Genomic DNA, 15,334 nt, shown 5'->3' with positions numbered 1-15,334 from the left:
TAATTGACAAATTTGTTTGTTTTTTAGGAGGAGGATGTGATAATACCAGACAATCCAGACGGAACGAAAGTTAAACGGTGGTCAGCGCTGAGAAAAAATGATCATCACTATAAGTGCCAATCAAAAGCTGATGAACAAGACGGGTAAAGTAGCTTATGATAATTTTCATTGTAATGCCTTTGCACAATCCAATTGACCTACAGTCCCTGTTGGGCTTTGGTATAGCCAGTCCACAACTTCTGCTTATCATCTCTCTCTGTGGCTTAATGTCTACATGGAGATAAGAAAAAAGAGAACATTGTACAAGCAAAATAAATAAATAAATTATATTTAGAAGTTTTTTCACCTCAGCAATTCAAAAAATTGATATATTTTTTCCAATACAATATTTTCAAATTTAAATGCCAATTTTAATTAATATAAAATCATACATATCTTAAGATTGCACCAACCATGAATTTGGGTGTTCTAGAGGGCTTGTACTTTCCTTTCCACCTTCCAGCTAGAAAAAGTTCGAAGCCTCCCTTTTTTTAGGAGCATACAGCAATTTCAAGGCGTGAAAGAAAATCTCAAATGGGAGCTTTTCTAAGTTTAATTGTTAACTCTCATCACATCTTTTGTCTAATTATCCTGATTCTTAAATTAACTCTAATTATTAATCTTAAATCTGTATCTATAACAATTTATTCAAGAAAACTAGTTTATTGTTAATGTATTCTCTTATTATACTTGTTTAAAATATTTGTGTTATGTCTATGTTAATTTTTTAATATTTTTAATGAATCGTAGTGATATGTTGGTTGTCGATGCTGGATGTGACCAATACAAATTCAGCGTGAAGATACAGAATGTCCCCATGATGCTGAGGAAAGTAATTAATCACCCTTACCTTATTCAGATGCCCGTTCTTCCGGGATCAACAATTTTGAGGATTGATGAAGGTCTCATTGACACCAGCGGAAAACTTATAATGTTAGACGGACTTTTGAAAAGGCTTAAGAAAAATGATCATAAGGTTAGAATTATGTGTAATGTTAATATTTTGTATTTGTATAGATTTAAAAATAAATGTTGCCGTTTATATTTTAGAAATAAGGAAATCTTATTTTATGATCTGTCCTTACAAGTTACCCAAAATTAACATGGTAAAATTTATGATTTATTGTAAAAATAAGATTATTTTGTTTCACCATCTGAGCTTTAATATTTTTGATCTTTTTGTCCTGCTTTTAGATCAAAAATCAAAACACAATAGTGCTTAATTAATATAATTTTACTTTCACTTCTCTATAGCTATATGGAATATATAGTAAAGGAAAGTATTGCGATCATAAAAAATTTCAAATTCAAGTATTCAACGGAAATGGAAGTTTTAAAGTTCCCGAGTCCTTATCACTAAGTCTCACAAAATGGTCTGTGTGAAGAGCCTAGCTTAAAAAACAAAAAGTGATAAATGACTGAAATTACATTTGTCTGGAATGTGACTGCAACTATTTTTATCAAATTGAACAACAGGAAGTGCTACTTTATGGAATTGATTTTTTACATTTTTTCAATTTTCTCAAAAATGACTCTTAACAATTTTGATTAAACTCAGTGAATCAATGTGCAATTGCAATTGTCTTTTATGCCAAATAGTTCTTATTCTTTATTCATTAGGTGTTTGATTTTCCAGCGAACAGCCCTGAAGAAGGCTAGAAACTCTAGCCGAAACGTTGGCACATTAAAATAAGTTAATCCAATTTATTTGTGTTTATCATTGACCGCACCCCCAACCATCTTCTCCTCGTTTATCATCCACGGTCAACTATCTCTCATAATTATGAGTTCTTATTCTTATTGAAATAGTGACTTAAATGTCTAATTTCCAAAAAAAAAAAAAAAAAAAAATCTTCCTCTAAATCATTTTTAATGTTGTTCATTTGAAAAAAAGTAACCAGTTCTAATTGTTAGCGATAATAAACAATAGTAAGCAGTTCTAATTGTTAGCGATAATAAACAATAGTAAGCAGTTCTAATTGTTAGCAATTGATAAGCCACCTCAATTTGAATTTGTCTCCTTGTCGGAAAGCTTAACTAAAAAAAAAAAATAAACGCTGGCTCGGATAGAAACATTTATTTGTAAAGTAAGTACAAAAAACCTATAAATTAAATTAAAAGCAAAAAGAAACTGTCCAAAAATACAGAACAAATTTTCAAATAAAAAGGTCCTTCGATTTTATAATAAAAAAAACTGTTAACTATTATATAAAAAAAAACTGAAGACTAAAAATTATAATTTAAAAAAAAAAAAAAAATTGCTAGTTACAAAATATTTTGCGAAGTGATGAACTCCGATGGGTCGGGATCTTGATGTCCGTTCTGAAAAGGCTGGAGACGACATTCTGTTCTTAAACGTAGGTGAGCCCACACAGCGAACCAGTGCTCCGATGATTTCACGCAGCAAGGTCTGGTGACGAGTAAAGCAACTGGGTGACTGTACCTATACGAAGTCGACGGGGCGACCATACTTAGGCTACTCACCAAGCCGACTAGGCGACTATATATAGGCTACTGAACTTAGCCTACAACTTGTTGTATTGTTGTGGCTAATAATCCCACTGGCCCGTATCTCACCCACCACACACTTGTATAATCCTCTTCATTTAAACAAAGCGTACTTCTCACAAAAATACATAGTAAATAATTGGATAAATTTACTGTCATAAACATTAATGTATATATGTTTTAAAAAATATTTAAATTTTAATTAATATATATGGCGTTAACAGCAATAATAAATAATAGTAAGCAGTTCTAATTGTTAGCAATAATAAACAATAGTAAGCAGTTCTAATTGTTAGAATTAATAAACAATAATTAAAAACAGGAAAAAGGAAAAAAATTGAGTCATCCAATTCGAACAGGAAAAAGTGAGACCACACTAAAGTGTCAAATCGACAATATGAAGTAGTATTTCCGGTTGGTCCATTTCAGTGAAAAAGTTACTGTAAAATTTTTGAGCTTGGTTAACACACACAGTCCATTTTGCAAGACTTGGTTATTAGGGCTGAAAGAACCTCGTAATATGTATTTCAGTCGAAAACTTAAATTCAAAATTTTCACTATCGCAATACTTGCCCATACTGTATATTTCATATATAGTAGGTTAGTGAAAATAAAAATTGGAAAGTCAGGGAATAAATGATGTTAGTATTGATTATACCACTAGTTAGCGAATAGCATGATAAAAGGTGTATTCTCTATTTAAGATAATATTAATGTAGTTAACATTTAAATTAAAATATTTATAAGTAAAATAAAATTAAGAAATTTAAAAGTTTTGCTATAATATTGGATTATTATAAACTGTCCTTTCGGAAGGAATATTTAGGAAAACAACAGGAGGCAGCAATGACCAATATTTACTAAGAATTAATGTCTTCAGAGTCAATTGGTTAATATATATAAATTCATTTATTCCTCCTTGGAAATAGTCGATACACAGGATTATGATTATTAATTGAGAGATGTTAATATTTTAATGGGATATCATGATCTCTAATAGCAATTAATCTAAATTACCTCATTTTGTTTAATTATGGCATTTTATTCATAAGTTTCTTATAATTTCAGGTTCTGGTTTTCTCTACTTTCACCACAATCCTTGATTTGTTGGAAGAATACATGCTAATGAGAGATTATAAATATGAAAGGCTTGATGGAAATAATAAGCTCGAAGAGAGAAAAGAGGCAATTTGCAGGTATATTAAATTATCAGTTCCTTAACATACAATGTTTAAGGTTATATGGGATAAGTTTTTGCTAAATTTTAGAAAGCATGTGTTTAAATGACTAAAATATTTATTTTCGAACCTAGATTTTGTCAATTTTTTTAATTTCTGGAGCCCATTATTTTTTTAATTATTACATTCAAGCTAATTTTTCAATCACATTCATTTTTATTAGATCAATTGATGAATTAGTAGTCTAGGAGTCTTAGTATGTTTATTAATTAAGTAGTCTGTAGCACACAGTTGCTCTTACTTAACATATTGACCATAGTTGACTACATAATGTCTAGCCATATGACGATTTGCTATTCTCAAGGGAGTGTTGCTTAGGGAGCTAAGCGACTGCTTTATGATTGCAGAAGTGCCCGTTCGAATCTGGCCTGGATAGTCGAGTTTTATTTCTGTGTTGGTACCACAAAATGAAATATTTTGCAGGTTTCTTAACTGGCACCCAATTCTAACACCATTGTGGAGGGTGAAGTTTTCATTTTGTGGGACCAACATAGAAATAAAAGTCAACCATCCTGGCTGGCCTGATAAAGCTGACCTGGGTCAACTTTTACTTCTGTCTTGGTCCCATGAAATGTAAAATTGACCCTCCAAAATGATGTTAAAATAGGGTGGCGATTAAGAAAACTGAAAAACATTCACATATCTGCTGATTGCATTCCTAGATTCAGTGGTATACACGGATGAAAAAACATTTAAATTTTATTTAGCTAAATATTACATTTTATACATAATGTAATGTTTATTTTAATTAAAAGAAAAGAAAAAATCTAAAAGGAAGATGAGTGCAGTCAAAACAACTCAAATAGTAAATAAATTATTTTTATTATGAGCCAGTGTTTTGACCCTCATTGCAGTTCTTTATCAGAACTAACAAAAGATACGAACAACCAAAATTAAGTGACAGAAAATAAGATAAAATGAAATACAAGTAAACCATGATGTGGTTAAAATTTACATATAAGTGAACAAAGTAAATTTAACAAACGAAAATGAGATGTAGAGGGAAAAGTAGAAATAAAAATATATATTAGACATTTAATGAAAAGGAAAATAAAAAATGAAAAAGGACACCCACCTTACAGAATAAAGGAAAGGCAAAGAATTGTTTGAGAGGGTTGAAAAGAATCATCAGGGCAGGGGAGTAGAGGAATTTAACGGTTGAAAAATGATGTTACATTAAGGATAGAAAAGATATAAGATAATATTATTAATGAGGCATTAATAGTTTACTGTAGATTGAAATGAAGAGAAGATAGTCGGGGGTGCGGTCAGCAAAGATGCACAAATGAACAAAACAGGGCTGAAAAACAAAACGAGATAACAAGCTTAATTCAGAGAAACATGAAAATAATAATAAACACACTTGGAAATATATATAGCAATAAATTAAGTAGATAGTAGGTGATTGATAATAATAGAAGATAGACATAGAGATTAAAATTATACAAAACAAATAAAAAAATAAATAAAAACATTATTTAAGTAAGTAAAGAAATAAACTTAATTAAAGATGCAGAATAAAATGCAAGTGATGTAAGTAATTGAATTAATAGAATAAAATATGTTAATTAATGTCTAAAAATAAAAATACTGAAAAATAATTTAAATCAACATATTGAAATGTATGAAAGAAAACACTATATATGATACAATGGATAAGAAAGAAAATGGTATATAGCTCACAATGGATAAAAGATACACTAAGTGGGTGGGTACCAACTCATCCTGTAGAGAAGTAGGTAGTAGTTATAATAGTACAAAAAATATGTTAAACAAAGTGAAAATTGTTATCGGCATGTGTAACTAACTACAAAAGACTGTTAAGATAAAATACATAAAGTAGAAAAAAATTAAATTAAAGTTTTATTGAGTAAAACTACAAAATAGCTAATGTGACTAGTATGAAATAAATAACTAAAAAACATAAGTTCAGAAAATTATAGAAATATATTGTTGAGCTAAATAAATGAGTGAGGATAAAGAATAAATTGAGCTAGGAGTGGGGATAAATTATAAATAAAGGATAAATCGATCTAAGAGTGAGGATAAAGTATAAATTGAGCTAAGATTGAGGATAAAGTATATATTGAGCTAAGATTGAGGATAAAGTATGAATAAATTGAGCTAAGATTGATGATAAAGTATATATTGAGCTAAGATTGAGGATAAAGTATGAATAAATTGAGCTAAGAGTGAGGATAAAGTATAAATTGAGCTAAGATTGAGGATAAAGTATATATTGAGCTAAGATTGAGGATAAAGTATGAATAAATTGAGCTAAGAGTGAGGATAAAGTATAAATTGAGCTAAGATTAAGGATAAAGTATAAATTGAGCTAAGATTGAGGACAAGTATAAATAAATGATAAATTGAGCTAAGAGTGAGGACAAAGTATAAATAATGGATAAAGGATAAATTAAGCTAAGAGAGGATAAAATATAAATATAGGATAAATTGAGCTAAGAGTGAGGATAAAGATGAGAAAATGACCTGTAGGCGATAATAAACTTCTGGTGACTAGAAAATAATAAAAGGTGAAATGAACCTAGAAAAGGCAGAAGGAATTAATAAAAATTTGTAGTGAGATACCTCCATTATGTGATGTTTCCAAAGCTACCTTTTTAATATAACGTTAACATAGAAACATATGAAATATAAATAACTTAATCATTTTTGAAAAACATATACATATACACAATATATATTTATTTTATTATTTTTTTTTTTCAGGTTTAACCAAGACAAAGATTGCTTTATATTCCTTATTTCTACAAGGGCAGGAGGGCTAGGAATTAATCTGACCTCAGCCGACACTGTTGTTATTTATGACAGTGATTGGGTATGTAATTTTAAATTAGATTTCCCTACTCTTTTTCATTTACTTTTCAGTTAAAATGTAACCTTTTATGTAACGCTTATTAGAAATATGGTTATATATTTTTGTTTCTATATAAGTCCCTTGCAGGCCAATATCACTTCCATACATCAATCTCAACAGTTTTATTTATCGCTAATATTTGACCAACTGTGAAATATTTAAAGGCCTAGAGTATATCATATCCGGAAATCAATCAATTTAAATATCTTGTTTTGTAATGCATTCATTAATTTTAAATTTATCTTATTATTAAACTTATTTTAACTGAGACAACTTATTTTAGAATCCTCAAATCGATTTACAAGCACAAGACAGGTGTCACAGGATCGGCCAAGTTCGTCCTGTTATTGTCTATCGTCTTGTTTCTAAAGCAACGATCGATGAAAAAATTGTTACAAGAGCTGCAGCTAAGCGGAAGTTGGAAAAAATAATAATACACGGAGGTAAGTGTGTTTGAGTATTAAGTTAATAAATGAATTCATTATTTTACATTTGCAGTATAATCCACAAGTGAGTTCTTGCTTCCTCGTACACCAATCGAATCTTGTCCTTAATACACTGCTGGGCTGTAGTCCATTTTTTTTTTTTTTTTTCAAGTTTTTAGTTTTTCCCAGAAAATAACAACTGAATGCAGTGTCCTGTAAATTGGAGCATGTAATTCATGAGCAGCTCTATGGCTTAAAGTAAACTTGAGAAGTTTTTTGGCATAGAGTACTTTGGTCTAAAAAATTACAGTGTTTTAAGATACTCTTGATTGTTTGGTTGCTAATTATCGCCCTGTCTTTCCCAAGCCACATGCCCTACTCATCTTAGCCCCCTTGTCTTCATGTCGTGAGTTATTGACTGACCAGTTTCCATAGGGAGTTCTCTATCCATATGTTTAGAGATAAAAACCCCATAACATTAACCTATGAATATATGTGCAGTTTAATTTATGCTGAAGTTATTTTTTGTTAGTAGACTCTTTTAATTTTTAACATTAATTAAGGTTCATAGTCTAAATTCTTGTTTTTTATTGTATTATTACGCATTTATAGGCTTTCACCATCCAGCGCCATTTTCATCTATATTGTAATATTCAAGATTTATTTAAATAATTTGTAGGAATTTTAATTGTTTTTATTATTCTCAGATCTAAAATATAGCTTTGATGATATAATACAAAGTTTAAATGAATAAATTAAATATTAAATAGATTGAAAATCGTATTTTAAATTATTGAACATTATTGACTCTTATCTCAGGATGGGTTTTCCAGACAATCAGAACACAATGGCTTAAATGGAAATTAATTAATGGCTACTTTTACAAATATACTTAAATTCGATGTTGAGCAAAACTAACCAATTATATAAGGGGTATTCATGATCTTTGGTTTAACATGTTAAAGCGTGTTAAATGGAAAAACTCATGTTAAATCGAAAAAAATGCCTTCTTTTACCGTGGTAAAACGAAATAACATTTAACATGGCTGAGAGTCTGTTACTTGGTCTGTTAAATGGAGAATGACGTCACACAATAGACCAGTTGAGATCGCCGCGATTTTTGTTGTTGTGACAGCTCAGTTCTTTCGTGTGTTTGTGGTATTCATATCCCTGTTATTAAACCAGAATGGATAATTTTAATAGAACTGCATATCTGAATGATAGAACATGGAGAATACTTTCAATACAGTTGTCAATTAGCTCATTTTCATTCTCTTCCTCACAAGTTTGAAGATCAATAAGGCACTCATAAGCTAAACTTTCACACAAATTCCACTTTTCACTCACTCTAGGCATGTTGTAATAAATTACTTAAATCAAAACTGAAGTAAACAATAACATGAGGGTCTGGAAGGAAGGTTATAAACATAAAGGCTTATAAAACAAGTTGCTGAGAAAATCCGCTAGGGGCTCTTATGCATTTAACGTTTAACATGACTTCAAATAGGGCTGCTCACAATCCTATAGTTATAACATTTAAACATGGTCATGAATACCCCTATAATCTTCTTGGATGACTGGTGTTTCTTGATGTCTTCTTTCTAAAGATGCTACCACTGATAGCAACATCACGAAGGATGGTAAGCATCACCTTCCAGGATGTGTCCACTCTCCTGCCATCTAAGCAAACAAGTGTCTTTCTTCCTTTATCTTGTTCTTCTACCTTTAATGATCGATGTAAACATTGTAGCACAACGATTTTGAATTTTTGTTTATGATTGTCTTTATGTAGATTTTTCCTTAATAATTATTTTCCTCTTCTATTTTTACTTAAATTTAATGTAAATACAATTCATAATAAAGTTAAAAATATTTGAATCTGCTCAACATGGCAGTGATTCTACTGACTTCAGAATGGTGCCATCTTCTTGACTATTTTAAACGTTTTTTACTCCATATTTGACTGGACAAAATTGCTTAGCTTGCTTTTTGGTTTAATAAAACAAATGAATTGAAAAATTATTGAACGTTGATACATAAAATAAAACTATTTGTATATACAAATATACTATTCATAATAAAAGAGGATATTACATATTTAACTATTTAAAAAATTACTATTATGCATTGTCACAAATTTAATAACAATATTATATATTTTTATGATTTATGTTATTAAAGACTATGGTAACGAACCTTAATTAATGTTTATATCTACTATATTATTTAGGCTGTAAATAATAATAGTTTTATTACGTTTGGTACATTCCATTTTGATGAGAATAGTCAGTTGTTTCCCTACAGGTTCTTTTTTTGTTGTTTAGTAACATGCGATGGTTGAGGGTAAAAAACAAAAAGTTGCAAAGAAGCTAGAGTCAATGTATTACGGGGGGTAGGGGTTTAAAACGAACCTTTGCTAGCTCAACTGCGAAGAGTAATGAAAATAAAAGAAATTAACTTTCGAATTTTGTTATTGTTGTATTTTAAATACATAATTAGACCATGTGTTGCCACAGCACAATGTAAGAATAAAAGAGATGGTAAGTATATGTAAACTATTAAAAAATAAAATAAAATAATAAATTTATTAAATAAATCAAAAATTTGTATCTTTTTTTTGTCTCAACACTTATATTTTTCACCAGTCCAACGTTTCGGCCATTTTAGCCATCCTCAAGGACATCTAAATATTTAACAGCTTATATTATATCTTCATTTTTAACACTTATAACAACAACATTATTCACCAATAATATAACATACCTTCAATTATAATTTCTTCCTCACATTAATTTAAAGTTACTTTTGCAGGCTATTCTGCCCAGTAGTGTATTTGTTGTCGGTAATCTTATATAAGAAAAATTAAATTTTAAATTTTAAAAAATAGGTAACTAAACTTAAGCTTAGTAAGCTTATTAATAATAAATATGACTCTCTAATAATTGACTTTTTGAATAGGCTTTTAACTTATAATAAAGGAAATGACCTGGGCAGAATAGCCTACATACCTTATCTTAAGAAATTGAAATAATATAATTAAAATAATAAAGATAAAAATAAAAAGAATTTATGGCAGAAAATAAATAAATAGTAGATAACTTTTTTCTTTCTTGATCACAGCTCTGATCATCTCGATAATATTTTTATTTGTACGATATTATCATTTTTAACTCTATGAGATATTAAATCAAAGAAGCAAATAAACGTACAACAGTAAGAAAAGTATTAAATTTTAGGTAAAAAAATATTAATGAAAATAATTGTTTTTCTCAAAGTAACTTTATTTTATTTGTCTTTTGATTATACATACTAATGTACCAAGACCAATTGTGCAATGATCTGTGACTACGTTCTATTATAAGTTGATAAATACATCTATCTATCTAATTTTACATTCAATAGTTAATTATAAATTTTTTCTACTTGATAGTAAGTCACTTTGCTAGCATTTGCAATTAAAAAAAAAATCCTTGATATGACAATAATTTAATTTTTTTTAAAGTTGAGGTTTGGCTTAAATGGTTTCAAACATTTGCCATTGGGAGGGGTGAGAGTTAATTAAATTTTGGTAGTTCTTCACAATTTTATATGCTGATCAATTCTGTTAAATTTTATTTCAATAGATAAAAAAAAAGGATACTAATAATAAAATAAAATACATTGTTCGATTTTAACAAGGCTATTTCTAAAAAGGTGTTTGAGTCAGTTAAGTTACTCAACTAAGTTATTTGTAAAAATTATGTTATTTTTTATTTATTTTTCTGTTGCTTTATCATTTTAGGAAATTTCTCACATTCTAAAAAGGCTGAAAGTAAGAATATCATGGATTATGAGGAACTGAAAGAACTCCTGAATAACAAACAGCACAGTATGGAAATACATTCAGATGGCTCAGGTCTGTATCTTATTAGTAATAGTAATATGTAGTATGTAGTAATGTGTATCTTATTAGTAATGATAATTACTTATAACACATTGCTGTACTATTATTTATAATCATTGTGGGATATATAAGAACTTATTTAAATTAAAAATCCTAAAAAAAATTAGTGCCAGTGAGATTAAACTTGTAAAGCAGGTCTTACACAGTCAGTTAGAATGACCATCAGTCTCTTTCACATCTTTTTACAATTTTAATGTTTTGTTTCTGACAATTAATAAATCAACAAACACAATGATGATGATTGTTCTTAATGATTTGCTCGATTCCGTTATTCCACTCTTTCCAGTTGACATTATTCTTACTAAAAAATATTTAGATGATCTCCTCCTTGTCTTTAATCCTGATAAAATCCATGACATCTTAACCGCCTTTAATTCTTACCTTCAACGCCTTAATTTTACTGTCGAAATTGAAAATAATAACTCCCTTCCGTTCTTTGACCTTCTCATCATAAGAAACCCAGACAACACCATTTCCACTGACTGGTTCACCAAACCTACCTACTCAGGCAGACTTCTAAATTACCACTCCCAACATTCTTACTATCAAAGAATTAACATAGCCAAAAACCTTATTCACCGTGGCCTTTCCCTTTCTGACTCCCGATTCCATGAAAGAAAAAAAACACACCGCATCAAACAAATACTCTTAGCTAATAACTTACCTCTCCATATCATTCATAAACTTTTACACAACTACCAAAATCGTCCCACCACTTCATCTAATTCTTCACAACCCCTTTCTACCCCCTTGTACAGATCACTACCATATATCCCCTCTCTTTCCGACAACATTCAAAAACTTACGTTCTGCTATACCTAACCTCCGTATTGCCTTCAGATCTCACAACACACTATCTAATATTTACACTAAACTATAAGACCCTATCCCTCCTCTACACCGATCACATATGGTATACCGCATCCCTTGCTCCACCCTTAATTGTAATTCTGCTTACATAGGCGAAACCAAAAATCTCTTAAAAGACTGTATCAAACAACACAAATATTCTATTTCCTCGCATAATCATTCTTCCTTTAAACTTTCGGAAGATTCTCTTTCATTAAATCATTATCATTCCTTCGATTTCGACAAAACGTCTATACTTGCTACAGTTCATAACCATGACAAAAGGCTCATCTCTGAAAGCCTCTATATCCAATTAGAACCTTCTTCTGTTAATTTAAAAACTGATAAGAACAACTTATCATTAACATATTCACAAATAGTTAATTTATTAAAAAAGTAATTTTCACATTTTTTTTATTCAATTTTATTTTATTATTAATTTTTTTGTTTTTTTAAATACACTTTATTTTTTCTGCCCACTTTTTAACGTATTATTTGTTACACATTTGTCGTCCCCCTCTTATATACATTTCCTCTTTTTAACTGTTGTTAAATACCCATGACACTGTCATCTTCTGGTACTTCGTTATTCGGTAATTCGTTGGTTCGTATATATTTTTAAATCTTCCAATAACCATTTGTCGTCACCCTCTCACACGCTTTCTTCCTAAATATTTTCTACGTTTTTTTTTTTATTTTTATTTTTACCCTCTCGTAACGTTTCCTCTTAAAAAAAAAAAAAAACACTTATTCATTCTTGTAACGGCTTTTTTAATTCTGAGTTTGGCCGTCATAAGCGCAGTATCCATTAGGTGTTTGATTTTCCAGCTAACAGGTTCTTTTTTATTTATTTTTTTGTTTTCTTTCCCCTTTCTTTATTTTACTCTAACTCCTTCTTTTCTCCACTTTTCTCCATTTCCTTACACACATTATTAGTTTTGTTCACTATATTATTATTGGTGTTTTCAAAAAAATTTTTTTTTCTATTCATTTCTTGGTATACTTTACTTATATTTCGCCTCTTTACCAATTATCTTTCCATATTTCAATTTTTAAATTATTAATAACTAATATGTTCATACTTCTTTGCATATATAACTTCATTTTTATTTCATTTCCTTAATTATGTTATTTTATCCACTTTTTCAATTACCTATGTATAGATTTTATTTCCTGCTTCTCTCATCACTTCATTTTATTCTATTTTGTAAAATTATTCATTTTATGTTATTCTGTTTATACTTTCATTTTTATTTTCTATACTTACTGTGGTTGTTATCTTGTTCTGTTTTTAGCCCTGAAGAAGGCTAGAAACTCTAGCCGAAACTTTGGCACAATAAAATAGGTTAACTTATTTGTGTTTCTCTTTGACCGCACCCCCAACCATCTTCTCCTCGTCCAACATATACAATGGTATCAATATATACCATTGTAACTTTATAGTGTATTTTCGGTAATACGAACTAGCATTAAAAAAAAGTTACTTTTTTACTTTTTTACAAAGTTACTTTTTTAAAAAAACTCAGCAGGCAATAGCAGTGCGCACATGTTAAGGATATTATTAACTTACCATTCTATTGGCAAGTTATTGTAATCACTGTGAAAATCAAAAGTAGAAATTAATACAGTTTCGATATTTGGTAATCCAATTCCTATGGAAGTGTCCATAATATATTTTGTTAGAATTAGAAATAAATAATATCTATCTTATAAAATATATTATTCTGTAAAACTAATTTGATTAGTAGAAATATCTATAATACAAATTGATGAACTCGTTTTTTTTATTATTTATATTATTTTTTACTTATAAATGAACAATCTTATGACTTTAACAAATTAAATCATCACTTAGCATTACTGGGAATATTTCAATAAAACTTCAAACTGTCAAATTTCCAATAAATATGTAAAAAAAAAAAAATTTATAAATAAAAATAATTTCAATACATTTTTGAGGTTAAAAACTTCCAATTTGAATATATTTTATTCTAAATTATCATAATGGTGCACAATGTTTCGGGACTATTGTCCCATATTAATGCACTTTCACAAAGGAATTTAAAAGTTTGACTAATTATGAAGTTTATTGAAGTACATGAATATGGGACAACAGTACAGTCCTGAAACATCGTGTACCATTATGACAATTTAGAATAAAATATATTCAGATTGCAAGTTTTTTAACCACAAAAAATTTATTGAAATTGACTTACCAGACTTCCTAATAAGAAAACCCAAAATAAAAATTATTGAAGTATGGATATGGAAAAGGCTGTAAGTGCTGAAAATAAGAAAAATGAGATTTTGATGGGATATCAATGAAGAAACCAGTGCCAATCAACTGGTTACCACTGGAAGTTCCTATCTTGAACGGTTTCATTCCTAGAGTTTTGTTCATGATCAAAATTTGTTCATAATTTTAGAATAAAAAGTGTGGCCAGCTAACTGTTTTTTTTTTTCTTTTTTCTCAAACTAGTTTTTTGACTACTTTTCAATAATCCAAACACCCCCTGCAGCAATTAGTTCAAAATTCCGCAACTACACTGTGGGTGTGTGTATATTATTAAAGAAAATATCTTTATTAATTTTAGTGTTAGTTAAAATTTCAGTTCCCCTTTTACATAAACTTATGGTTTGATCTTCTTGACATGTTGATGGCCTCAAAAAAAAGTTATATTTATTTATTTTTTATACTAAATTAATTTGATTATTTAAATTTAATTAATTAATTCATTATGTATTTCAGTATTGACTGAAGAACAGTGGGAGACTCTTTTGGACCGCACTCCTACAGCATCAACAAGTTAACAATTGGCATTCTATGTTGGACTATACATTGTACCTGTTGCGGAACTAATGTACAAAACTTAACTTACGTTCGATTATTAATATGAAACACGCATGTCAATTGATATTTTACTCATCTAGACTAGCTAATGTATATTTGAAATTGTGGATATTTTTGTATAGTAACAATAAATCGACATTGTAAATATCGTTCATGTTCTTGTTAATTTTAATTATTGTGACTACTATACTATTATTCTGTAATGTTTTGTTTTTTGTTGTTACTTTTTTAAATCTGTCATTTGTGATAAAGCTTGTCAAACAAGAAACCTTTTGTATTTCAAAGTTGAGAAATAAATTACTCAATATATATTGATCTATTCCTTAAGAAATTCATTATTATTAGAATAAATCCAAAAGATACATTGTGCTTTATTGGAAGAAACACTGACATTTCTTTCTTGGTGACATACAAGATCAGGGACAAGTGGACTGCATTTTATGTTTCAGTGACATGAACCATGATTTAATCTCAATAACTAGGTTTTCCCTTATTTGGTAAGTTTTACATTGCAAAAGTGAATATTGACCATTGGTTTGAACCTATTCATAATTAAAAAAAAAGAAGATAGGGTTGGATGAAAAGGTAGCACACTCATGTTTC

At 29.0% G+C, this 15,334-nt stretch overlaps 1 protein-coding gene across 5 annotated transcripts in view; it reads left to right on the top strand.

The window, feature by feature from the left end:
• LOC106692662 (lymphoid-specific helicase) overlaps window positions 1-14,883 on the top strand; it is a 30,958-nt gene extending 16,075 nt beyond the window's left edge. For all 5 annotated transcript variants that reach the window (XM_067047283.1, XM_067047284.1, XM_014438743.3 and 2 more), the window contains 7 exons: window positions 28-143; window positions 790-1,015; window positions 3,616-3,743; window positions 6,516-6,624; window positions 6,947-7,106; window positions 10,870-10,983; window positions 14,630-14,883. In XM_067047283.1, the coding sequence (XP_066903384.1) occupies window positions 28-143; window positions 790-1,015; window positions 3,616-3,743; window positions 6,516-6,624; window positions 6,947-7,106; window positions 10,870-10,983; window positions 14,630-14,691 (915 nt within the window). In that variant the 3' untranslated portion in view covers window positions 14,692-14,883. The remainder of the gene's footprint in view (window positions 1-27; window positions 144-789; window positions 1,016-3,615; window positions 3,744-6,515; window positions 6,625-6,946; window positions 7,107-10,869; window positions 10,984-14,629) is intronic.
• Window positions 14,884-15,334: the final 451 nt, after the last annotated feature.

This window comes from Halyomorpha halys, unplaced genomic scaffold, assembly GCF_000696795.3.
Source record: "Halyomorpha halys isolate HHAL.00 unplaced genomic scaffold, Hhal_1.1 Scaffold65.1, whole genome shotgun sequence".
Taxonomy (NCBI): Eukaryota; Metazoa; Arthropoda; class Insecta; order Hemiptera; family Pentatomidae; genus Halyomorpha; species Halyomorpha halys.
This window is presented reverse-complemented; position numbering and strand designations above follow the sequence as displayed.